Here is a 27,888-nt window from a genome sequence, read left to right as displayed (position 1 = left end):
TTATTTCACCTAATCTTTTCATTTTACAAATATGGAAACTGAGGTCCATGAAGTCACACGACTCTTTAGGGGAAGACCTGAGACCAAAACCAATGGCTCCAAATGCAAAGTTTTGCTTTTTTTTCTATTATGCAATACTGTTTTTAGCTTATTTCAAGTGTGCCTTTTGGGTATGGGTTTCAGTGAAATTTTTCAAACTGAATTTAGTATTGGCGTTACACATAACTAGGGCTAAAAGATTCTGAGGTTGGCCCTGTTACTTTTTCTGATTCACTTCAATGTAAAAGTAGATGGCAGTAATTTTGTGGGGATACTGGACACATGCTCCAACTTCGCTTTCCAATATAATATCTTCTCTGAAAGTCTAAGAGCTTATTCTTGATCATGAGACAAAGTCTTAAGAATCGTCCCAGACAAAGGTCACAGTCACTAGTTATGTGACTGAGATGTTCTTTGATTGTTGAAATGAAGTGTATTTCACTTGAACAATAAATATAATGGATTTCGTTATTGACTGACAGGGAATTAGCAAGATCCTACTGTACTAAGCTTCTCTTATTTTATAGTATTTTATTATTAAGGATCAATGCTTGTGAAACTTGAAAAAAATGCCTTCCCCCTTAAGAAATTAAAGGATAATATAATTGCTTGGTTAAAATTTAGTCAGGATTAGAGGATATATTTATTGCCCGAGAAAGCCCTTTCAGTTCTGGGAACCCATAAAAGGAAGAATCCCTCAGGACACATGGTAAAACTATCTGGGGGGACAGTCATCCGGAAAGGGTCCTCTTGCTGAATTTAACTTAGGAGCCTAGAATTTAAAATATGCTACTGGTCCCGTTGTGGCAACTAGCACCATGCTAACTTTATAATTTTTAAAACTTCTTAAGGGTTTGGAAGAACTCATATTTAGTCAGAGTCCCATTGAGCTCATGTGATATCTTGTCTGGCCCAAGAACCATCTCAATTGGGACTTTAAATTGCCCTCTCAGAAAGCCGGGTGGTACTCACTGAATCATTAGACTTCAGTCGCTGAATTTTCAGAATTTCTCATTTCATTGCCATCCAGGCATGGTTTGCTTAGACTGTGAAATCTGACAAGATCCTAGTCAGAGGCTATCACAACAAATAATCATGTGTAAATGTTGAAAGACTAAGTCAGATGAACTCTTGTTGCCAAGGAAATTTTTATTCCATGCAAATTATCGTTTTGGCTTTCATCTTCTGGGACCTTAGGCATGAGACTTAAACAGTCTTCTGTGAGTTGTATTAGAGGTATTTCAGGAAGCTGAAAGGCAGTATTAAGGTCAATTTTTCTACCTCCTTTATCTTCCATGTTTCTTATTATATGCAGATAGCTATATAATTAACGATGATAATGATAACAGTAGCTAGCATTTGTATAGGGCTTTAGGGTTTGCAGAGTACTTTACAAAATAATCCCCTCTGATCCTCACAATAACTCTGGAAGGTAGGTGCTATTATTATCCACATTTTACAGATGAGGAAACTGAGGCATGGAATGGTTAAGTGATTTGCACAAAGTCACACAACTAGTAAGTGTTTGTGGTGCAAATAAACTCAGGTCTTTCTAACTCCAAGTCTGATATTCTACCCACTGTACCATCTAGCTGCCTGTATATATCGGTAGGTCTCTGTCTCTCTCTCTGTCTCTCTGTCTTTCTCTCTTTCCTTCCTTTCTTTCTCTTTCTTTCTTTTCCTTCTTTCCTTCCTTCCTTCCTTCCTTCTGTCCATCCGTCTATTTATCTGTTCACACATATATTGTTTCTCATATACATAATGGTAACTAGAGTTAGTCTCCTTTTTTTCCACAAGAAGCTAGAAATACCAAGTAGGTAAGAATTGCTGGCCTTTTTGAATGGCTATCTTGTAGATAGTTGAGTCTCACAACTTTTTAGAGCAATTACAGACAGTTTAGTTCAGAGGCCTAAATACAGGCCCACTGAAGTGATCAAACGTACCACCAATAGTCAGCAAAGGAGATTTTTCGCCTAGGGCAAGCCCCCTAGGTCTTTAAGTATAGGGTGCTGGTTGTCAATAATTGTATTTTCATATGTTATCGTTAATGTTACTTACTCTTCCTTTAGATCCATATTCATCCAGGATCATGGTTTGTAGGAATTGTGACATAAGGGAAAAAAAAGCTCAGGCCAAGGGAAGGGGAAGAATGAATATCCATTGTGATGCTTCTTCAGAAAGTAATCTTGGTACTAGCTATCAGGCTAGCAGAGTGGTATCATTTTGGAAAGGTCTATGCAAGTCTGGAACTGGAACTGGTCTGAAACTCTCCACATTTCACATTAATTGATTCTGAAATTCCTTTCTCATTGCAATTGTCTTAAAATATTTTAGGCTGTTGCACTGATATGGAGGCAGCCTGGTGTATAGCATACTGGACCTGGAGTCAGGAGACTTTTGAATTCTGTCTGTGGCGTAATCTTAGGTGTGAGCATTGGCAAATCATTTCATCTTTCTGAGACTTAGTCTTCTTATCTGTGAAATGGAGTTGTTGTGAGGAGAATGTTTCTTAAATCTTAAAGGGCTATATGAATGTTATTATTGTATCATAATTATGGAATTCCCCTTAGTACTGATGAATCGGTGATGAAATCTATTGGAAAGCCTTTATCAAAAAATTCTGCCATTCTTTTTCTCGTTGTATATGGTTCTTAGATTTTAAATTTCGTGGAAGAAGTAGTAACAGATGCGAAGTGTTTATGGGGGTTGAGCTGAAGCAGGAAAATATGTCAGCAAACTACATTAGAGACAGTGAGGGGGCACAGTGAATGGAGTAAGAGACTTGCAATCATGAAGACATTAGTTCAAATATAGCCTCAGATACTTCCCAGTTGCGAGACCTTGGATGAGTCACTAAACCTCTTTTTGCCTCAGCTTCTTCATCTATAAAATGAGGATCACAATAGCACCTACTACCAGGATTGCTGTGAGGAGAAAATGAGATAATATTTATAAAGCACTTTGCAAACTTCAAAGCACTTTGTAAATGCTAGCTGGTATTATTTTCCCCCACTTTATAGTATCATATTTTTTTTCAAATTACATGTAAAGATAAATTTCAATATTCACTTTTATATTATTATTATCATGGCATCTGGCTTAATGTATTTGGTGAAGTTTGACAAATATTCATTGCGAATTTATGGGTGTCAATGTAAGTGCGAGTGTGGAAGGGGTATGTATAATCAACCTTTGGAAGGGTAAAAAAACTTTTCCTTTTTCTCATGGACATGATGGAAATGACAATCTAGTGACTGATAGGATGCCTGCTCTAGCAGTCAGAGGGCCTGGACTTGAATCCCAACTTGCTACTTATTAGTTATATGACCTTTGACAGGTCATCTAATCACACTGGACATCAGTTTCCCAGTCTGCAAGATAAGGGGATTGGAGTATATGATGTGTAAGGTCTCGGTTTAAAATCTGTGGACTTATAGATCCAAAAGAGGGAAAATGGGGTGATTGTGCTGTATCCTTGAAAAGAAGGGATAGGCAGGAAATGCTTCCTTATTTGTTTTGGACAACTTTTGAAAAAAAAAACATCTCCAGTAACTTGAGGAGAATGTAAAAGTGTGAGGAGATATTATATCAGGAGAAAACTTTTTTTCTAAGAAATTAGAAATAATATAGTCTATTCCATGAGGTAAAGAGTTATTTGTCACATTGCCTGTTTAACATGAATTTGGATGAATACTTTTTGGGGTGTGAGTCTGGATAGAGAGAGAGAGAGAGAGAGAGAGAGAGAGAGAGAGAGAGAGAGAATGAATAAGAATAGTTTTTCAACATGTAGGGTTTTGGACTAGATGATCTCCAAATTTTTTTTTCTGACCTGTGGGTGCTGTGATTCTGTGAGGTAGTTATTTAGTTATAAATGTAATATTACGTTCCTCCATTAGAACGGAAGCTCCCTGAGGGCAAAAAACTGTCTATATTTCAATTTCTGGGCTTAACTCAGTCCCTGGCACATAATAAGCACTTACTATGTGGTTGTTTTCCTTTCTACAAAGCAATGAGATGGATTTTCCCATCTGGCCTTGAGGTATGCCTTCTCATCATTCGATAGTTACATTGAATGTGTATGTCTGTTGCTTTGTGATAGTAACTCTGCGATTTAAGATCAATAGCCATACATATCCCCAAATAGGATCCTTTTTACTCTGTGAAGTGAGATGTGAGATGACTGTTGCAGCAATGTAATAGAAAATTTTCTTTAAAAAGCCAAGAAATTACATTGCTTATAATTTCAGGTTTTAATTAAACTCAGTCATTTGGGGGTTTAAGTGAATTAAGCAGACGTAAGATAAGCACTATCCATCTTTGGATATACTCTGAAAATAAGGGTCAGGAAGAAAGCTCTTAGAAAATTTTGGCATTTATGATCATAGACTTTGGTGGGGTTTTCAACTAAATTTATGTCAGCTACTTTGACCTACCGATTTGTTTTATGTTGATAGATAAAAAGCTTTGTTTCAGAGAGCTCATGATACATTAGCTTTGTTTATTAATGTCTTGGTAAACCACATGTCTTTTTGATAAAGTAATTCTGAATCAGAAAGACCTCTTGGCTGCTGATTTCACTCCAGTTTACTTGCGTGTTTATTGATTGCCTTTGTTTATAAATGCTCTCTTCATTGTAACCTAGCTCCATCCCAGCAACCTCCACCCAGAGGACAAGTTCAAAGTTCTTCTACTATCAATCTCTCCTGGCATCCACCTGATTCCCCAAATGCCCACTGGCTTACTTACAGCTTATTTAGAGATGGTATTGAAATTTACACGACTGAAGATAAGTACCCATACGGTAAGTCTGAGTATTTGAAAATGAAGCCATGTATACTGTATTGAGTATTTAATCCAGAATTTTCATTTTCTGAAGTTTCTGAAGAGTGGGATTTTGGTGATTTTTCTCCATTTGTTAGCCTTTTTTTCACAAGGGATTTTTTAAGTTTAATTTTTAATTTGTGGAATAAAGCAAGCAATTGCATAACATAGTACAAATAAAAAGATGGTTGTACATGAAACTGCAAATCTACTTGTAACTTGATATTTGTTTCAGGTATACAACAAAATTATCATGTAAATTTCTCTTTTTTCTTTTTTTCTTCCTTGCCCCTCCCCCGGCCTTAGGGTACCATTAGACTACCATTAAACACAAATAGGGGTGTGTGTGTGTGTGTGTGTGTGTGTGTGTGTGTGTGTGCATGCTATGTAAAATTATTCTATCTATACTTCTATTTATCAATTCTTTCTCTGAATGCAGATAGCATCTTTCTTTATATGGTAATTTGGGTATTTATAACAGACAAAATAACTTATTCACTCAAAGCCATTCTTAAAAAAATATTGCTGTTACGGTATACAATGTTCTCTTGGTTCCCCCCATTGCCTCTTCATTATTTCGTGGAAATCTTTTCATGTTTTTCTAAAATCATTGAGCTCATTGTTTCTTATAGCACAGTAGTTCTCCGTCAAAATCATATACCGCAACTTGTAAGCCACTTCCAAATTGATGGGCAGATACACATACATATGTGTATGTATGTCTATATACATACATACACATATATGAAAATAACATTGTTTTAGCTTTACGTCTTTTCAAAAATGTAAATAATGTTAAAGAACTCCATTTTGAAAATATAGGGAAACTAAGACTCAATAATGAATTAAGAATCTTTAACAGACTTTAAATGTCTGATGTTGACTGTTTCAATATAACATTCTAATAATTTCAACAAATAATAAATAACTACAGTATGCAAGGCACTGAGGATATAAAATAAAAGACTCTGTCCTTAAGGCATTTTCATTCTTCCATTGGAGATGTGTCATATCCACAGCTAAGTAGATGCCAGATAGTTCAAGGAAGGACAGAACTTACTGGGAGCAATCAGGAAAGGCTTTCATGTAGGAGGTGGTACCTGAACTAAACATTAAAGGCAGTTATTGGTTCTAAAAGGTGAAGAAGCACATTCCAGGCACATGGGTCAGTTTATATAAAGAAGTGATGGAGTTAAATATGATCTGTGAGCTTAATATGGTTGGAACATCAAACACATGAAGGAAAATACTATGAAAAAATCTGGAAAGGTAAGTGGGACCCAGATTATGGAAGGCTTTAAATGCTAAGCTGAGGAATTTGTAATCTAATATCAAGGCAATAGGAAATAATAAAGTTTTTTGAGTAGAGGAATGGAATGTCCAGGTCTCTCGTGTAGGGAAATTCTTTTGGCAGCTACATAGAGAACAGATTCCAAAGGGTAAGAGACTGGGATCCCTATGATTGAGTACAAGATGATTCAATTGGCTTTAGTTACAAATGTTGTGGGTATGAAATAGGGCAATTGTTATGTGAGCAAAAGAAAAGAGATAGAGTTATTAACTGTTATAGAGGTGGAGTGGACAATGCTTGGCAATTGATTAGATTATGGGGATTGAAGGAGAGGGAAGTCAAGACTGCCTGGAAGGTTATGAATCTGGATTGTGGGTTTGAGTGGTGAGTGGAGAAAATGAGTTCTAACTTAGGTATGTTGACTTTGAGATGCCAACTGAACAGTCAGGTAGACATATTTCACAGGCTGTTGATAACGTGTTATTGGAGTTCAGGAAAGAAGTTAGGGTTGGATTCACACAATTTTGTGTGTGTGTGTGTGTGTGTGTGTATGTGTATGGATGATTTACATACAGATGGTCCTTCAACCTATGAGAGTTGATGATATCACAAGATAAAGTATATATAGAGAAAAAGAGAGCAAAGGTTAGAACCTTGTGGGATGCCCATTTAATGGATAGAGATAGAAGATGATTTAGAAAAGGGTACTGAGGAGCAATGTGACAGGTAGAAGGAAAACCAAGACAAAACAATGTAGCAGAAGCCAAGGGATGAGAAAATATCAAGGAGTTCTCAAAAGTTTCAGCAAGTCAAGTAGAATGAGGAATAAGAAGAGGCCATTGTATTTAACAGAAGTGATTAGCAATTGGAAAGAGTGGTTTTGCTTGAATGGTGTTGGAAGTCCAATTGGAAAAGGTTGATAAGTCGGTGACAGATGAGGAATTGGAGACAACTCTCTAGAAGTTTGTGAAAAGGAGAAGAGAGACGACAGTAATTTGAGAGGAATGTAGGATCAAGTGAAGGGTTTACTAAGGCACAGGAGGCCTGGAAATGTAATCAGCAGGGAAAGAGTTAGGGAATAATAAGAAACTGAGAATACAAAATGAAATTATCAAAGGTGCTATGTTCCTGGAAGAGATGGAAAGGAATGGGGTCAAAGGCACAAGGTCGTGGATTGGTCCTGACAAAGCAAAAGTCCAGTTTCTCATCAGAGAGTGGAATAAAGGAGGAGAGAAAGAGTAATAACGTAGACCTGATAGCCAGTAGATGACCACAACAAGGCTTTGGCATGGGTTAGATAGCTAGTTGGCATGTATCTTAAAGGAGGAGAGGTTACTAAGGGAAGGAAGGTCTAGCAGCGGTAATGTGAAGTAATAAGTACACCTACTCCTCATCCTGGATCAATGTGTACAAGGGCATGAGAGGAGTACCCAGAGGGACACGGTATCTTCTGGGAGAAGTCAGGTTTCCATGAGTTTCAAAACAAAATGAACTTTAATTGAAGGAAGAGGGCTTTGGATGGAAATTAAAGACATTTTTTTAAGCTGGGAGATAACTAAAGGGGCTCAGAGACTTTTAAAATCACAATTAACTGTTCTTATTCATTATCTTTAAAAATATTTATTTTCAGTGTAGCTACCCTTTCCATGGAGACAGAGAGGTAGACTAGAAGATTTGGGACATTCTTCTACCCCTTTGTTGTATGATTCTATTTGTATTTTGTTAGAGCAAGTCATTCAATTTAAGAAACACTAGGAAGGACTTGAATCAATTCTTGCTTTCTGCTGCATTCAGAACTTTAAAAATGAATGATGACTTGGAAAGTTATGTAAAACAAAGCTCAGTATGCTCTTGGTTCTGTGTATATCCTTTTTAAAGTGGTTAAAGTGATGGTTCTTCCCACCATAGGTCGATGTCCTATATTGATTAATTTTGAAATGTGCATCATAATGTTTTATTTTTACATATCACTGTAGGTTACATTTTGTAGCTTTATTACCTCTGACATGAGCCTAGGTTGTCATGTTTAAAATTCTTACAGTTATACTCTCTTAAGTACTCTAAGCTTTCTTTGAAGTTGTGGGGGAAAACTCTGTACTCAAAAGAGATGCAGATTGCAAAGGGAAATGAACATCTGTCTACATCTGCTATGTTGGCAATGTGGCCTAAAAATCTGCCACTTGAATGTTTGTTTTCTTCCAAATAACAGCATGATGCAGGTGTCCTGAAACTTCAGTTTCCATGAGAGTAGAAAAATATGTACAGAAATATTGGAATCACTTCTAAAAAGTACATAATTGTACTTTGTAATTGAAGATCACTTATGAATGATGGTGTCATCTTCATATATGACCATTTGAGATCACATTGTCTTACTTCCCATATAAGCTTTAATTCAGTGGAAGAACTAAAGTTGAAAAACTGTCTGAAATACCTTTGTACCTAGAGACAAATTTCACCATGGCAACATAATATGATCCATTTTATAGAACATTAAAATGGAATATAGTGCTTTGACACTATTTCATGATTGCACTCAGCTAGTATCTAAATAATAGTTTCTTACACAATAACTGTGTACTAGTTCGCTAATCAGACATTTATATAATCCTATTTAACAAGCCATTATTTTCTAAAACCACAGTTTTCGTGAAAAAGATTACAATTCTGACATTTCTTGACAATCACTGTAATTAATGATGTGAAAATCATCTGCATGATGGCATTTGAATAGTAAGAACAATTTGTTAATGCTGTCAGAACTTTGTATCATTCCAATAACACCCTGATGTTTATTACTGTAGTTTTGGTGTGTGTGTAGCATATGTAATATGAAAAGGAAACACTACTTATATACAGCTGGATGAATACTGATCTTTTGGTTAAATAAAAGAGTTTGGAATTATAGTTGGAAGAGCATTGAACTTTTCAAGGAAAATTAACAGTATTGCCTTCAAAGATAGCTTGATGTTTTGAATGAGGACATTATAGAATTCCTCATTAAAATAACTTTTGGACTTTTGCTCACTGGACTGATGGACCATGGTGTTCCCCAGGAGGCAACTCTCTTTGAGAGACAAACCAGATATACTTGGTATGAAAAATGAAATATTTGAGATCTCAGATTCATTAGAAATAAGACAGAAATGTATAAGTATTTCATTTCTCTCTATTGATTATTTTTAATGTGGTTATTCTGAGTGCTACCCAGGAATGTTACCACATTGTTTAAGTTGAATATTATAGGTAAAAGGATGTTGAAGAATCCTGTGTGGTTATTTCTTCCTTTTATGAGCCAGGAATAGGATAGAGTTCAGTCAGAGAATTGCAGAATCTAAAAGCTGGAAGAGACCTCAGAAGCCATCTAGTAAATTCAGTACTTAACCAACAGTCTTTTCTATGGCATCCCTCACAAGAATTTTTTTCAGTGTTGAGTGAAGGGGGACCCACTACTTAGCAAGGTATTCCTTTTCATTTTTGGACAGCTCCAAGTGTTAGGTAGTTTTCCTGACATCAAGTCTACATTTGCCTCTCTAATTTCTGCCTATTAGTAGTTCTGCCCTCAGAGGCTAAACAGAACAAGTCCGGTCCCTCTCTTATGTGTAATTGTTCTTGTGAGATCTGAAGATAATTTTCATGTATCCCCTAAGTCTTCTCTTTTCTAGGTTAAACATCTCCATTTCCTTCAACCAATTCCAATGTGACATGTTCACCAGTCCTTTCATCATTTGGGTCACTGTATTGGTAAATAAGGTGGGACTTTTTTGTTTTTACTGTTTTAGAATGCTAAATTGATTAAGTGTCTTTGATTGAGTCTAACTGGGTGCTAAACCTCAGGTGTGAAGCCCCAGGCTGGTTAGCAAACTAGTTCACTAGTTTGAGAGAGGTGGGAAGCCCCCAAGGCCCTAAGGGGAGTTGCTAAGACCAGAGTTAATGGTATGCACCTAAGTTCTGGTCGATTAGATGACGTTCTAGTTGATCAGATGATGTCTAAGGATGGTATAAGAAGAGAGAACAGAGTTGTTTGCTTGGGGTTCTCACTCCTGGAGGAGTGTTGATGTGGAGACTCTAGGCAGCTGCTCTAAGAACCTCCTGGCTTGTCAACCCAAATGTTGATGCTTTCCAGGTAACTATGAATTGTGAATTGGTCTGTTTCTAATGTATGTTTGTATTTGCTCTGAAATTCAGGGTGCTGGCTTTTCCTCCAGAACTAAGTGAATGATGATATTTGTATGTGGGATTAAAGTAAAATTGTTAACTCCTTAACATTGCTTTCCTTAGTAAAGCAGACCAAAGAACCTGTGCCGGCGGGTCTTGCTGCTGGTCTTGCTGGGTCTTACACCACACAATAGCTGCTACCCAAATTGTTACTACAGTCACCCTCTTCTGCATGCTCCAATTTGTCTATGAATTTCCTAAAATGTGGTATCTAGAACCAAACATATTATGTCAAATATGCCCTGACCAGGGAAGATTATAGGGAGTTATATTCCCACCCGGCTGCCTTCCTTTGGACTTCATCACGCCTTCAGGAACCTTCAGGAATGTGTCAATCATCCTGTAAGATCACATCAACCCTGTTCCTGACACTTCATCAGTACCCTCTGCTCCTTGTATTCACCCTCTGATTGAAGGGAAGATACAAAGAGCTCTTCTCAAAATCTCCATTTGAGGAGGGCACTAAGCCCATCCATCTCTGAGTTTCCCATGTGGTTTCACTCCTTTTGACCTTATTATGCCCCCCATGCTGGGTACCTTCCCTTCTCCTTCTACCCCATGCTTTTCAGCTTATTTTGTGTTATCTTTACCCATTTGATTGAAAGTTCCTTGGGGTCAGAGACTGTCTTCCTTTTACATATTTGTATCTCCAGGGATTAGAACAATGACTTTCACTTAATAAATATTTTTTTGACTGGATGACTGAATGAAATGGTGGATGCTCCTGAATGTGCAACCTGGTGCTTACACACTTCTTTTTATGGCATTGTTGTTCTTAGTGCATATTCTCTTTTTGCATAGCTTCCTCCCTCCTGCTCCATGATGATTGGACTGGCTAGTGTGTCAGAGTCTAGCCCCAGTCAAAAGTCAAGGAAGTTCTCCAGCAAATGCCAAGAGAATATTCTACATTCATCCCTAGGGTCAGAAATTTTGTAGTCCCTTGCAAAATTCAAAGCAGTTACTTGACATTCCATATCACAGCATCACCTTTGTAATATTAATCACAGTATTTATATTACTTGCAATTATATATAAAAATGGATATCAGCACTTAATACAACAGGGATGATTAATCTACACTCCCAGGAAACCATCTCAGGCAGCCATTCACAACAAATATATATCAACAATTCTTATAATAGTCATAGCATAGTATAAAGTAGTGTTTGACAGAATGACTCGTTGTTTAAATTACACACCAGAAATATTAAGTGCATGTCATAGTGGTACATGCATATCCATAGAACACAAGCAAATATGCATAACAACAAAGCAGTAATAGCACCACTATGCTTACAGAATAACAAAGCATGAATCAATAGCATCGTAGATGCACATAAACAATAGAAATATGTAAAACTAACAGATAAGCACATGTACAATGTATACATGGTGCTGAATAGACAAATATACATGAACAAAATATAATAAATCAGAAACACCCTCAAAGCATTCAGTACTTACCATGTGTCGATCATATGTAATTCCATTTCAGGCATGTACTGTCTGGGTGATGGCCTAAATACCTCTTCCTCAATCCCTGCATCTACCCACGTTGGAACTGAGGTCTGGGATTTGTACCTGAACATCCCTAAACTGAATTAGCCAGTGGCACATTTTTGGCTAGTTATAGCCCTGATTCCTAAAAAAGTTATCAGTTCTCTTTTTGTCCCCATAGATCCTCACAATAATGTTACTACCACACAATCACAAAAACATGGAAATTTTAGAGTTGTAAAGAATATCTAATCCAACTCATACCTGAGAAGGAATTTCTATTGCAACATATCTGCCAAGTGGTCATTCAGTTCTGCTTGAAGGAAGAACACTATTGAGGAGGAAAATCACTACCTATTGATGCAACCCATTCCTATTTTGAGTGACTAATTATGGATTAGTTTTTATTGAAATTAAGGCTGCATTTGACTCTGCAGCTCCCATGTTTTGCTTCTGGCAAAGCATGTTAGATCTCATGAGAGACATTCAAAAATATTTCAAAATGTCTATCATGAAACTTTTCAAAATGAGTCATGAATCTTCCCTGTCTTCTCATTTTCAGGTACAAAATCCTTAGTTTTTTCAATCCTTATATTATGTGGATTCAAGGCCTTTTACCATCCAATTTAATCTGCCCTGGGCACTCTCCAGGTTATCCCTCCTAGAAATCTCTCCTTCTCCCTTCCCTCTTTTGTTCCCCTCTTTTCCTCCTTCCTTCTCCTCCTCCCACTCTCTTCCCCCTGCCACCCCAAGGCCCTTAGGCCTAAGTAGAAAGCTCAGGGAATTGCTCCTTAAATATCTCTTTATCTCCACTTATTTCCCACTCCTCTCTTATCTCCCCACTCTCCTCTCTCAGCTATACCTCTCAGTAAAGCCCAAGAACATATTAGTTTTCTGGCTGCTATGTCACAGTACTGACATACTGAAGTTGTAGTCCACTAAAACCTTTCTTTCTTTCTCTTTGTTTTTAAAGGCAGACTACTATCTAGTCATGTTTCCTTCATCTTGGATTTGGAAAGTTGACTTTTTCAACCCCAGTATAAGACTTTATATTGTTCCTATTGATTTTATTTTGTAAATGAAACTCAATGCACTACCTAATCAAAATCTTTTTGGATCCTTCTACTATACATTTTACATACATTATATTATATTTTATATTATACATCTACATAGCCTTCTGTATTGGAGACACATCTTTCTCAGGGTCACACAGCCAGTTTGTGTTAGAGGCAGTACTTGAATCTTTATCTTCCTGGCTCCAAAGCTCAGCTCTATATTCACTATGCCATGTGGCCATTCATAAGTCATTGATAAAAATGTGGAACATTGTAGCACTATTCCTTTTTTGGTGGCAGCCTTGTTACTTCAAGATGTGAGGAGCTCCTTGGTTCTTTAATAAAGTCTCACTAGCTAACAGTACCCCTCCAATTGGAAAGGAAATCCAAACTCTTGCAGAATAGACCAGAATCTTTTGGAATGGCTTGATCTATCTCATGTGGCAGATCCTGGTTTCATCAACTGTGGTAGACCATACTAGGATAGTGACACTCTAACCTGTTGCACCTGGCCCCAACATGGGAAGGTAGAGTCAGAATTGGTCATAGAGAGGAAATGCTCACCCACCTTGGTGGGTGGTGATAGTGGTGGTGTTGGCGGTAGAAGAGTCAGACCTTAGCATTGCAGGGGAATGGAGCCCAGGCCTACAACAATAAGGCTTTGCATGCCAAATAGTGGGTATTTGTTCTCTCCTAGCACAGGACAGGGAGGATGGACAGTGGCAGCATCTGAGATAGCACTCAGTCTCTAGCACCGGTGGGTAGCAATTGAGCTCAGAAGAATGAGGAAAAATGTAGGCCCTAGCAGTGGTAACCAGGAAAACAGAGGAGAGATCTTGGCTTCAGTGGGAGTGAAAACAGCAGAGAGTAGAACTGGCCTAAGCAGCAGAATGGAACCCAGTCATAGAAATGTGGTAGGAGCATGGACAGCAGGAAAAGATAGATATTCTGTAATCTATTGCTTACCGCAATCTGAGACTGTCCCCTCTACAGCAGTGGCAGCACAGTACTCAGTGATTATTGCACAGTCCTCCCTTACCCCCCACCCCACCCTCACTCTAGGGAGGGCTTGGAGGACCAAGGTTGTTGGTCATTGGTTGGAGGAGCTTACTTTCTGACCACAAAGAGGAGGTAGAAGTGTCTAACCCATCCCTCCTCCCAAAAGGAGGGCAGTCCATCAGAAGCCTCTCATTGGGCAGAAATTTGTATTTACTTTCCTACTCTCATGGAACTCATGGGGAAAGTTAGGTCCTGGCTGGTAGGCCAAGGATAGCAGGAGTTGTACAGGATAATTCTCCCTGACCCATGAGGAGAGTTACCAGCTATGTAGGAAGTATGATCGTTTTTGCTTTTGCCATGATGTTCTTTGTGCTGTTCCTGCTTATGGTCATTTTTTTTTACATTGAGAGACCTATTGGTAATGGCACAAATTTGGCATTATAGACCTGATCATTGAGATCTTGGATTTAGTCCTTCCAAAAAGGAGGACAGGAGGGAATGAAGCCTGGGAGGTCTGGTCATTGTTCTTTCATATTCAGTCATTCCTCCATGGAACTGTAATATTGCTGTGTTTTGGTTTTCTTATGATTCTGTTTTAAGTTTTCTTTTTCTTCTTTAGTGCTATATCTATAAGGCTTCTTAAATATGAGTTCAAGGCTGACCATTAATAGTCCTAAAATCTTTTAATTGGAAGAATATTCTCTAGAAGACTTTGAGTCTTACCACCAAGGGGTGGCCTGTGGTGGGGGCAATATCTGAAACCCATCTCAAACAAGTTAGTTTTTCTTCCTCAAAAGTCATGGAAACCATCCTTGATACTTGTTCAGTTCATAATTTTAAAGCCTAGGCTTTTGACATCACTTTTGGTTGCCTGAGGACGATCACAAGTTGCTACAGCACCTCTCTGTTGCTTGGCTAGTATTAAAAATGTTGAATATCTTAGACAAAGCTACTTTGCTAAACTGAATCATTTCATGGTGGCCTAGATTCATATACTGGATTTACACCTTTAACTATGGCTAAGTAAATCTCCTTTTGTTAACTGTTGAATGACCTTTGAACATCTCAATTGATTCTAATGAGGAACATAAATTACCAGGGGCCAGTAGTGGTAGCTTTGGATAAAGGGGTATGAATGGTTTAGTAACTTTTTTCCCCCACATAAAAAGTTTTCCAAAATGGTTAGAAAAAGAATCACAGCATTAGCAGGATTGGTTGAATTGGCTTCTTTTCCCATAGCCCTTACATTTACTTTTTTCTTCTTATTTATGGGTGTAATATGATCTCTAAATTATTATAATTTACATTTCTCTGATTACTAGATTTAAAAATTTTTTCAGGTTGATAGTTTGTTTTTTTCTTTTTTTTGAAAATTGCTGATATCCTTTGACCACTTTTCTATTGGGAAAATTTCTCCTAATTTACAGATTTATATCAATTTCTGGATAAATTTTAGATGTCATGTATATCAGAGCTATATTCTATATTATTTTCTTAATATATTTTATGTATTATATAATTATCATATCTGTGATTTTGTTTTGTTATTAATATGAATAATTATGCTAGTAATTTTTGTTTTAATATTTAACTTGGTCTTAGTGAATAACTTCTTGATAGAAAAAGCTATAGCTTTTTCTCCCAATTTTTTTAACTTTTTAATTTAAAGTTTTGAGTTCCAAATTCTATCCATTTCTCTCTCATTACTTTTCTCCCTCCCCTAGATGGTAAACAATCAGATATAGGTTATACATATGCAATTGTGTAAAACATTTCCATACTAGTCATTTTATATAAGACAATTCAAATAGAAGAAAAAAATGAAGTAAAGTAAAAAATAGGATGCTTCAGTCTGTATTCAATCAATATCAGTTCTTTCTCGGGAAGTGGCTATTATCCTTCATCATTGGTCCTTTGGGATTGTCTTGGATCATTGTATTGGTGAGAATAGCTAAGTCATTCATAGCTGATCACACAATATTGCTGCTACTGTGTACAATGTTCTCCTGGCTCTGTTCACTTCACTATGCATCAGTTCATTTAAGTCTTTCCAGGTTTTTTGAAATCATCCTGCTTATTATTTCTTATAGCACAATAATATTCAATTACATTCATATACCACAGCTTGTTTAGCCATTCCCCCATTGACAGACATCCCGTTGATTTCCGATTCTTAGCCACCACAAAAAGAGCTCCTATAAATATTTTTTTTACAAATAGGTCCTTTTCCCTCCCTTTTTTTCTGGATGTCTTTGGGATGTAGATCTAGGAGTTATATGCATTAGTGATAAAAATTGATTTATGATTTTATTTTTATGATTTGTTTCTCCTTAATTTAAATATCTGGAATGGATTATTTCTTAAAGGAGGATTTTAACTACCTTTTAACTGCCTAATTTTGTAAGCAGTTTATATAATAAATTGATCATCAGATTTTTAATGTAATGCATTTATAAATTCGCATGGACTCAGATGTTTTCCTTCGAGAGTTGATGGGATTATAAATCTACAACTGGAAGAGACTTTGAAGATGATCTAGTCCAATCCCTGCATTTCACAGATGGTAACTGAGTCCCAGAGACATTAAGCAACTTTCCTAAGGTTATGTAGTTAGTAAGTGGCAATGCTGGGATTTGAACCCATGGCATCTGATTCCTTTGTTCCCCCGTACTGTTTCTGTGAAATTGTTCTCTCATGGCTTACACAATTTCTCTGTTTAAGATCAGGTTTAGACTTCCTATTTCCTGTATTGTTAATTTGATTGTTTCAATTTTTTGTAGATATTAATTGCTTTTATCTAACTTTTATTTTTTATTGAGATTTAATAGACTAATTTTTGATTATTTTCTTTATTTCCTTTTTGTTATGAATTCTTTCTTTTCACTTTTTATCTTGGTAAATTACTTCACACCCATTAAAAATCAAATAGCTAATAGCTTATTTAATCCTATAATCTTTTCCCTTTTAAAAAAAGTTTATTTTCTTTAATGTAACATTTATTTTGTACTTTTTATTGCATTATTAAATTGATGATTTTATAGTCTGCTAAGTGAATATTTATTTCATTAGTCTTATCTTTATTTTGCTAATGTAAATATTAAGAAATATACATTTTCTTTTAAAGACTATTTTTTGCAACCCATAAATTTTGTTTTGTTATTTTATTACTATAGGGCAATTAAGTGGAATAGTGGATGGAATTTATGGCCTAGAGTCAGGAAGACTCATATTCCTGAGTTCAAATCTGGCCTCAGACACTTACTAGATGTTTGACCCTGGGCAAGTCACTTAACCCCACTTGCCTCAGTTTCCTCTTCTGTAAAATGAGTTGGAGAAGAACATGACAAACTATGCCCATACCTTTGCCAAAAAAAATCCCTAAATGGAGTCACAAAGAGTTGGACACACTGAAAATGACTGAACGACAACAACTTATTGCTATCCTTTTTAATATTAAAATGTTATTTTTTTGATATTGATTTTTGACTTACTCAGTATTTGGGATATCATTATATATTATCCTAAATGGATAATAAATTCCTATCTTTTGTTCATATTTTGTTATTGATCAAAACTTTTATTCTCTCATGGCTTATATAAGATATGTATAATATTTTTGCCTTTTTGCATTCATTTTTTCCTTATTACATTATCAATTTTTGTAAAAGTGTTTTTTGTTGCTGATAAATAAGTCGACTTAAGATTCCCATTTAGTAATCATGAATGGTCTATTATACCTGGTATTTGCAATATTCTATTCAGATATGTAATTTCCTTCTTGTTTATCTTTCTTCTATTTCTTTTTGAAAATTTAAAGGATCATGTTGAAGTCACCTACCGCTGTCTTAATTTCTAGCTTTTATTTATTTATTTTTTTGTATGTACATACTTATTTAAACTTTTAAGCCATTTGGCAAGCTTCTGTGCCAGACCAAGGCTATTCTAAAAACTGACCCACCATCCGAGTAGAAGGAATTGACCTGGAGATTAAAAAAAATAAAAGAATAAGAATTCTAGTCTTCTTATCTTTCTTTAGGGCAAGGTGGTACAGTAGAAAAGATTTTGGATTTGGAGTCAAAGGTTCTGAGTTCAAATGACAGTATCATTCATTACTACCTGTGTAACCTTAGAATGTCTAGCTTTTAAAAATCAATTTAGTCACCTTTTAAGTTTTTAAATGCTATGCTATTTGATACACATATCACAAATATATATTTTATATATATATATGTATATATATATGTATATATATATATATTCATTATGGGAAAGCAGCATAGTGGCTTTAGTGTCAGCATGATACAGATTCATGTCATCTTTCTGACACGTACTAGTTGTGTAATCCTGATTAAGTACACTTTTATTGTACCCTGACAATTCTCTAAGTTTCAGAATCTTTTTCAGTCTGTACTGGCAGAGGGAAATTTGTCACTGGGAACTCTTAAGACCAGTGAAATCCTAGATCTAAGCCCACACACCCCTTATAACCAAATTCCATTATTTATGGTACCTCAGATAAGGTAGTTTCCTTGTTTTTATCTTTTGATTGTATTTATGCTGTAATGTCTTCTGAAATCATGTTATTATTTTTTATTCAAGTGAAGCATAAGAAGTTTTATTTTAGTTCTCCATTTTAATGCTGAATGAGATTTTTTCTAACCTACTTAATTTTCTAACTATTTTGTTCTTTCATTTTAAGGCTCAATTTTACCCATTAACCATCAAGGTTACAAATTTGAAGTTCATTTTTTTCATGAAATTCTATTATATTACATCTTAATTTTATTTTAAATCACCACTAGGTACCTTCAACTTGCCTTGTTTGAAGCAATCTGGACTTGGGATCCTTCTTCCCTTTTTATCTATGATCCAGATTGTTGTATCTTGCCTATTTATCCTTTCTAATTGACCCTAGATACCTGTTCCTTGCTCTTATTGAAACAATTTATCCCCAATTTCACCTTCATACACAGAAACTTCTTTTCTTCCACCCTTTTCTCGACCATGCCAGTTCACTTTTTTTTTGCCATCTCTCTCTTTTAGTATACATTTTTCCCCCAATCACCTGAGCCTACAGCTAATCTCTTTATTTTATTAATTAACATTAGAAAAAGTAGGTCCTCATTGATAGTCTTACTCTCCTTGAAACATATGAAAAATGAACCATCTGGCCTTTATAGGCTATTTGAATTTTTTGCATTTATTATATTCCTCTTGTCTTCAGAATTTATATTTCAAAAGCTCTTCTGATCTCATTGGCTTTCTCAGAAAGAAAGATTGGACATCATTGTTTCTGTTGAAAATCCACCTTTTCCCTCCACAGAATATGTTTAGGTTTTCTGGATATTATCTTTAGACAAATATAATTTTCCTTTCAATTTTGATATGTCATAATTGAGCGTTTTCTTTCATTTCTCAGTATCAATCAGTAGTCCTGATTTAAACTGGCATTCCATAGTAAATTGGTTATCTTCTCTTGTCATCTTATAAAACTTAATTTTCGACCATGAACCTCCTTTTGGGGCAAGTTAAATTTACGGTTCCTTTCTGATGGCTTCAGTTATACTGTATTAATCTACACTTTGGCCTCTAATTCTAACAATTTTAAGCAATTTTCTCACATAATTTCCTGAAGAATAGACTTTTATATCATCATATTTTCTGGGACATGATTTATTTTTAGATTGTCTTGCTGAGTAGGTTTCAAGGTCAATTGCTTTGATTGTAGAGACCTCAGGTTTCCACTGTATTTTTACTTTGCTCTTATATTTCTTCTTATATCTCTGCATTTCTGTGTTCTCTATGCTATTTCCCTTTGCAGAATGTCCATTGCTTAATTAAAATTTTTCACCCTCTTCTAAAACTACAGTTTTTGTCTTTTTAGTTTCATCTCTAAAAACTATCATTTTTTCCTTCTAATTTCCTTTAAGTATTTAAGACTCAAACACTTTGAAGTGTATATGATTGTTTTATTCTAATTAACCTAGTCCTAGTTCTTTCCGTAGTATTCATTGGCTTTTAGTCCATAATGTTTCTTCATAGCATTAGATCTTTTTTATTAACTCATTTCTTCAATATCTCTTGTGATTTTTATGTGGATTTTTTTTCTTGAGAGGTTTTCTTTCCTTGTCCTTTATTGTGGTTCCTATTATTTTATTTTATTTGTTGTATTTATTACTGTTTTGAAGTGTGAAAGGGTAGCTACTGCAACTATTCTCTATGCATGTATATTTTTGGGACTTTGTTAGGGTTACTGCATCCTTTGCCAATAGCTGATCTTTCTTTTTCTTGAAGCCGTAGATCAGAAACCTAGGTCCTTTTCTTAGACACCAACTTATTAGCTTTAATGTTCTATTTCTGGATCTAATTTTCTTTTCTGAATATTCTATTTTCAATCAACAATAATGAAGAAAATACCATACTTTAATCATTTAAGTCTCCATTTTTTTTTGCTGGATCTTTGTAAAACTTTAGCAATAATTTCTAGGCTCCTTGTGGTAGATCACATATTTAGAGATGTATGAATAGAAGGGGCCTTAGAGGTAAGCTCTGGGGCAGCTAGTGTGACATAGTGGATAGAGCACTAAACTTCCAATTAGGAAGACCTGGGTTCACATTCTGCCTCTGATGCTTACTTGCTTTGTGGCTATAAGCAAGTTACTTAATCTTGCCAAGCCTCAATTTCCTCATATGTAAAGTGAGGGGGCATGTAATAGATTTCCTTTCAGGTTCTTGCTAAATATAAATCTATGCTCCTTTGATCTATATAATTCAATTCCCTCATTTTACAGTTGAGGAGACTGAGGCTCAGAGGTATGAAATGATTTGCCCGTGGTCCCATGATTAGTAAATATCTGAGGCAGAATTTGAACCCATCTGCTCCGATTCTATACTCAGTGTTATTTCCCTGGTGGTATTGCTGCGTGGATCAATACTGATGTTTAGCAGTTGTGAATTTTGAGAGTTCTTTGGGGGTTCTCCATTGTATCTTGGTTACATGCCTTAGGAAGACAGAGAATTTCTATTGTTTATGTGAGGTTGACAAATAGCTGTCTCATATCCTCTAAGCAAGAATTGATCAATCACCATCACCCTCCTTTTCTTTCTCTGACCCTCTATTTGGTATCACCTGTGGATTCACATCATTCTTTCATGGTTCTCGTAAAGCTATTTCCTCCAGAGATGTTCCTTCTTAAACATGGATTCTTAACCTTTTTGGAGAAAAATTTGAAAATTATATTTGAATACAATTAGTTTCCTTTGTAATCATATGTATTTTATTTTATGTATTTAAAAACATTGTTCTGAGTAGGGGTCCTTATCTGTAAAATGAGCTGGAAAAGGAAATGGCAAGCCACTCTAGTATCTTTGCCATGAAACCCCAAATGGAGTCACAAAGAGTCAGACATGACTGAAATGACTGGACACACATACAGACGTACAGGGAATCTAGAAGGAAAAGATTATGAGAGAGAACATTCTTGGTATGGAAGATAACCAGTGAAAATGCCCAGAGCTAGAAGATGGAGTGTCTTGTATGAGGAACAGCAATTAGGCCAGTGTTGTCACATCAAGGAATTTGGGGTGGGGTGGGGTATAAAGTATAAAAAGACTGGAAAGTTAAATGGGTAGGTTCTGAAGAGCTTTGAATGACATTGACTTATTATTTTTGTTCCTGGTGCCTAGCAAAATGCCTACCACATAGTGGATGCTGAATAAATGCTTGTTGAATATAATCAACTTGAATTAAAGAGCTTTTCAAAAGTTTCCTGACCATGTGTAACATCACCTAAGCAGTCTGACTGTATAATATTTTTGATTTCTTGTCTAGCAAACAATATTCCTGATAATCTGATATCCTAAATGATTCTTAAGAGCTCTGAGAATTTTACAGCGATCATTGGGTATTCTTCTCTCCCTAGCCTAAGGCCTGTGGACTCTGTGGGCTATAGAAGCAATTAAACATTTGGATCTAGGCTTTAAATTTTGACAGTGTGAAATTCTTGGGTTTTTTCCCCACCACAATCTTTTGCTAAATGTCAGTCTACAGTATATGCATATACGTGCTTAGATCTTTGTACAAATCCACCCCCCCCCAAAAAAAAAAACAGAAGAAAGGTGTCGGGTAGTTGCTGCTGCCTAACCATTGTTGGTATAGACCGATTTTACCTGTTTTTTTTTCCATTTATGATATCTACTAGTACTGTGATTACAACTAGTTACCTTGGTCATTAAATGTTTGATTAAAGAGTCGATCTCTATTTTGAATGCTTTGGAGGCTGAGAATACTTGCTGAACAAAGAAATTAACCATGAACAAAAACATAATCACTAAGAGATCTTCCATAACTCCAAAAATCAGTAAAGGGTTTTACTCCTTTAAACCCAGGTAGAGTACCAGGCCTCCTTGTTTCACTACCGGTTTTGACATGTGCTAAGCATCCTAATGTTGTTCTCCCCTTCAGCCCATTTAATAAATCAATCAACAGGTGTTTATTAGGTGCCTGCTATGTGCCTGGAACTGTGCTAGGCTGAAGAAATACAAAAGAGAGACAGTCCTTGAACTCGAGAAACTTATATTTTACAAGAAGGATACATTATCTTCACAGATGACTAAAAATAGGATGTCCACAATACAAAAAATACTAAATTTTGGAGTGAGTACTAACAACTGAGATGTCTTGAAGGAGGTAGCACTTGAGATAAATCTTGAAAAGAGCTGGAAGTTGAAAAAAGAGAGCATTCCCAGTATGGAAGATTAACATAGAGTAGGGAGATTTGTGCTATGTATGGAGAACAATATAGGTCAGCTAGGCTGGAGAATATTTTAGAATACTTAAGGGAAACTAATGTGTAAGTAGCCTGGAAAAGTAGGCTGGGCTTATGCTCGAAAGGCCTTTAAATGCTAAGGTAGTTTGTATTTTATCCTAGAGATGATAGGGTATCATTGATGTTTCTTGAGTAGGGAAGTGTTGTAATCAGACAACTTGGCAGCTGTGTTAAGGGTGGATTTAAGTATTTTTATTGTACTGGAAAAGATTACAGTCTTTCCATTTAGCCAATTTCTCAGAGCAGGAGTGGGGTATAAAACTAAGATACAATAATATTGTCAGGATTAGCATTCAGATTATCTGGATACACCCACATTCTTAGAATCTGTTCAGAAATCATAGTTCACAGATCTTAGAATCAATCAATAAGCATTTATTAAGCACTTACTGTTTGTCAGGTCCCTTGCTAAGTGCTGGGGATAAAGGAAAAGTAAAAACAGTTGCTGTCCTCAAGGAATTTACATTCTTTTTTTTTTGGAGGGGGGAAGGCAGGGCAATTAGGGTTAAGTGACTTGCCCAAGGTCACACAGCTAGTAAGTGTGTCAAGTGTCTGAGGCTGGATTTGAACTCAGGTCTTCCTGACCCCAGGGCTGGTGCTCTACTCACTGTGCCACCTAGCTGCCCCTAAGAAACTTACATTCTAATGGGGAGACAACATGGCTATAAATCCATACCAGATACATACAGAGTAAATGGAAGGTAAAAACTCATGTAGCTCTTAGAACATATTTTTAGAGACCTTAAGTGTTTTAGAATATACCTGGTCTAATTTCCTCATTTTATAAATGAGAATACAGGCTGAAGAGGGGGAGCAATTTGCTTACATACTCATAGGAATTTAGAAGCAAAGTTGGGATTCAAATTCAGATCTCTTGACTTTGAAGTCCAATTACCTTTTTCCTTTACAACAAATCAGCTGCACAAGAATCCATTAGATTGCGAGCTCCTTAAATGCAAGCACTGTACTTTGCCTTTCTTTTTATCCCCAGTGCTTAGCACAGTGCCTTGCACACAGTAGGTGCTTAATCAATGATTATTGATGGATAAGAAGATTAAAATATCTCCTGCATATGACTTTTAAAATTCAGTAATAAAGGAGGTTAGAGTTAACCATTGGTGGAAGGGAGGGTTTGAAGAACGACAGAATGAGAGAGAAAGAGAGACATTATACTATATGACACCAAACACATTTGGAAAGTAATGAAGATGTGAATGCAAACATGGGTATTAATTCCTTTTTCAAAAGAACCTCATCTGAAGCTCTTCATCCGAATTAGTTTCAAGGCTGTATTTTTTGCCTTAATGAGAAACACCAAGGATAGTGAATTGCATATAGCAGGAACATAATAGAATTATGCTGAATTGAATTGAGAAATGTCCAGAGAAATTGCTAAGCAGAGACCATACCCATCTTTTTTGTACCTCCTGATTGAATGATAGCAGGACATATGTAAATAATGAATTATGTGACAGACTGAATGTAAAAATATTAAGAAATGTCCCCCTCCTCTTTAGTCACAAATATGTGCTTCATAAATTTCCATGCTTTTGCATACTTTTCTTGGAGTACAACAATAATTCTGGTTGTGCAGATTCTTGGCACTTTTGTTCTCTCCAGTGTGTTCTAAATATTTATTTAAATTTCAAGAAATAGAGCCTGTTTGAAATGAGATATTTTATGGTTAATGTAGATAAGGCAACCTTCTTTATAGTCTTAATCCCAATTAACCTTTTCCCCCCATACTCCATTATAGGGTGGAAAGAACTGATATTTAAGAAATATTCAGTTGGGTAAATATGTAGCATACCACATTTCAACATCATTGGCAGGTGTGATGCTTACAAGTAAACAGAATTATTTAAGTATTTTTGCCTTTCTTGGTGTCTCTGATGCTTAGGAAAGTGCCTAGCGTGTAGTAATAATAAATGCTTGTTGACTTGCTGATTGACCTGGAGTTGTATATCAGAAAGGCATTTTGAGGTATTCTCTTTCTTAGTGAATGTAATTGTGTTCTTTTTTTATTTCAGGTGTTCAGAACTTCACTGACACTACTCTGTTACCTTACACATCTTATTCCTATCACATCTTGACCACCAATGTGCATGGTTCAGCAAGGAGTGCAACTGTGACTTACAGAACAAAATCTGGGACTCCAGAAGGCAGCCTGAACCTCAACTACATTTTTCCCATTAGCCCGTATTCTGTGACATTGTACTGGACTGCTCCCTTAAATGATTCTGGTCCTATAGAGAAATACATTTTGTCATGCATTCCTTTAGATAGCCTTCAGCCTTGTGGCCCATATGAAGGTCTTGACACTTTAGCCACCATTTGGAATTTAGTTCCATTCACAAAGTACCATTTCTCTGTTCAGGCCTGTACAAGTGGTGGATGTTTACATAGCTTACCTCTGATCATAACTACTGCTCAGGCACCTCCCCAAGGAATGGACCCTCCTACAGTGCAGACAATCAGCTCCACAGAACTCTATGTAGAATGGCATCCACCAGAAGAACCAAATGGTAGGAATTCCAGAGTGTCACTGCCATTGAAGGATGAGTGCCATTGTGAAATATGAATGGGAATCTAGAAATTTGGAATTATGCATTGCAAAGCTATGGTTAGGTTCTCAAGTGTGGAATAGTCATTGAGAAGCAATTTCAAAAGATGAAAGATATTAGTTGTCCTGGTCAGTGGAGCAAGTGCGTTTCTTTTAATCTAATCAAAAATTCCATTCAATTAAATTGCCCGTTAAAAGGCTAGTATTATCTTTGCTCCTAATGACATCTGCCACAACAGGAATGATGTTTATAATTTGAAACTCACTTGTGAAATGCATTATATTTGACTGTGTCACAAGTTAGGTCACCCACATGCAGTAAATTTTCTCCTTTAAGCAAGAAAAAGATGTAAAAATAATAAAAAATATGCATATAGGGTAGCTGACTCCATTAAGTTAATTTTAGTGTTGATTATATTGAGCCCTTGGTTATATAGGCCAGACTTGCATATTAAGATTTTTAGTAATGTAACATTACGTACTTTTTCATGGCAAGACCCTATGAGGTATTAGTTTTTCTTTGTTAGACTCTACGACTTATTTGCTGATAACAAGCAGAAAGTGGCTAAAATATTATATCTTCATGCATATCAGCTAGTATTACAAGAAATAGCTAACCAAGGAGAATTATAATCCCAAATTAGAGGAATAGTTGTCAAATCCCAGAACAGAATTAGTTCTCTTGTTTAATAATAGAAATGCTAGCTTTTCCTCTGGGACAGATTTTGCCAGTTAAAAGTTGCAATTTCTCTGGCTCCTTTTATATTTGACCATGTTATGCAGAGTAAGGGCTTTCCCCAAAGAACCAAAATTTAGAGGACACTGACAACATTTGAAATTTTTCAGCAGCATAGAAACAATGGAGTTTCATATGTACTTTACAGGAATAGTTAGTAATATTTTTCCAGTGGCCACAGACCAAACAAAGCTGCTACTTGTCCTGGATAGATTTTTCTATCCCCCTCCTTCCTATCCATTTGTTAGACTCCCTAACAATGGTATCGCTGTCTCCCCTACATGGGGCTACCAGTATGCCTCACCTCCCTAACTCAACTTGTCTAAAAGGAGTTGGTTTTAGGGTATGATTGCTTAGCTACCCAGGTAGGCCCTAGTTCCCTTTGGCACCAAAAGATTGGTTTTTGTGTGTTTGTTTGTTTGTGTGATCACTTTTTTTAGTAAAATATAAAACATCAAATTATTTGATTAGATATATTGACTTGTGTATTTCAATTTCTAGGAATAATTATAAGATATGAACTTTACATGCGAAGATTACAATTGAATGATGAACCAACTATGACAGAAAGTAGGGTTTTCCAAAATAGTGGATGGTTAAATCCTCAAACAGTTACAGCATCAGCGAATGAAAATGCCTTAACACCTCCTAAAACGACTATGATTATTACTGATTTGGAGCCATATACTAAATATGAATTTAGTGTTGTAGCTGTGAATATGGCTGGTAGTGTGTCTTCACATTGGATATCTGGAAAAACTGCAGAGTCAGGTAATAATTAGTGATTTATTTCTTTTTTTCCTTCCTTCCTTCCTTCCTTTTCCTTCTTTCTTTCCTTCCTTTTCTTCTTTCTTTCTTTTTCTTCATTTCCTTCCTTCCTTTCCTTCTTTTTTTCCTTCCTTCCATCTTTCTTTCCCAGGTTTTCTGACTCTAAATTGAATGGTATTTCTACTTCATAATACTGCTTACTTTCCCAGTCTTCTTCTACTCTTTTCTGATATGAGATGTCTCCTGCTCTGATAATTCTTCTTTGTCATGTAAGATAGAGGGATATTTACATATTCGGGGTAATTATATTTTAATCATATCTTGTGTAATAAAACACCAGATAACTTATAATGAGAGGGGAGAAAAGAGAACCTACATGTTTATTTCAGCAAGAGAAAAAGGAATCATGAATGATTTCTTCCAGTAAGTCCTATTCTAAAACACTCTCATAGTATGGAGGTCATTTGGGGCTGTTGAAGGTTAACCCAAGTGAAGTGCAAAACTCATTTGGTCCTAGCACCCCGGAAAGGTCTTTTAGCACATGCCTGGTGATGGAATTATATGTCTCTTGTCTAAGGACCAATGTAGCTGAATGAGAGACTCCATCATTGATCAGTCACCATCAATCAGTCAATAAGTATTTATTAAGTGCTTACTCTGTGCCAGGAACTATGCTGAGATACAAAGACAAAAGTGAAGACAGAAGACAAAAGTGAAACTCACGGAGTTTACATTCAAATGGGGAAGATAGCTCCACAAAACAGTATGTGTTTGTGTGTATGCGTATAACACATCCAAGCACAGTACAGGGCAATTTGGGAGGAAAGCACTAATGACTGGGGGAGGGAGTGAGGGGGGTGTGGAATCAGAAAAGGATTCATGTAGGAAATGGTGTTTGAGGTTTTTTTGAGAGTTTTCCTAGAAACCAGAGATCAGAAGGGGCAGAAGTAAGGAGAGACCAGCATTCCTTGCTTTGGTGACAGCTAATACAAAGACATGGAGATAGGAGGAGTGTTGTATGGGAGGAAGAATAGTAAATAGGCCGGAATGTCTAGGTTATAAAGTGTGTA

General features: G+C 36.1%; 1 protein-coding gene across 1 annotated transcript in view; it reads left to right on the top strand.

Annotated features, from left to right (window-relative positions):
• Nucleotides 1-27,888, top strand: part of USH2A (usherin) — a 991,863-nt gene that overhangs the window by 200,866 nt on the left and 763,109 nt on the right. Inside the window, exons 15-17 of the mRNA XM_036755334.1 lie at nucleotides 4,682-4,840; nucleotides 24,782-25,276; nucleotides 26,552-26,821. Coding sequence (XP_036611229.1) covers nucleotides 4,682-4,840; nucleotides 24,782-25,276; nucleotides 26,552-26,821 — 924 coding nt within the window. The remainder of the gene's footprint in view (nucleotides 1-4,681; nucleotides 4,841-24,781; nucleotides 25,277-26,551; nucleotides 26,822-27,888) is intronic.

Source organism: Trichosurus vulpecula, chromosome 4 (genome assembly GCF_011100635.1).
Source record: "Trichosurus vulpecula isolate mTriVul1 chromosome 4, mTriVul1.pri, whole genome shotgun sequence".
In the NCBI taxonomy this organism is placed as follows: Eukaryota; Metazoa; Chordata; class Mammalia; order Diprotodontia; family Phalangeridae; genus Trichosurus; species Trichosurus vulpecula.
Note: the sequence above shows the minus strand (reverse complement) of the source record. Positions and strands in the feature narration are given on the sequence as shown.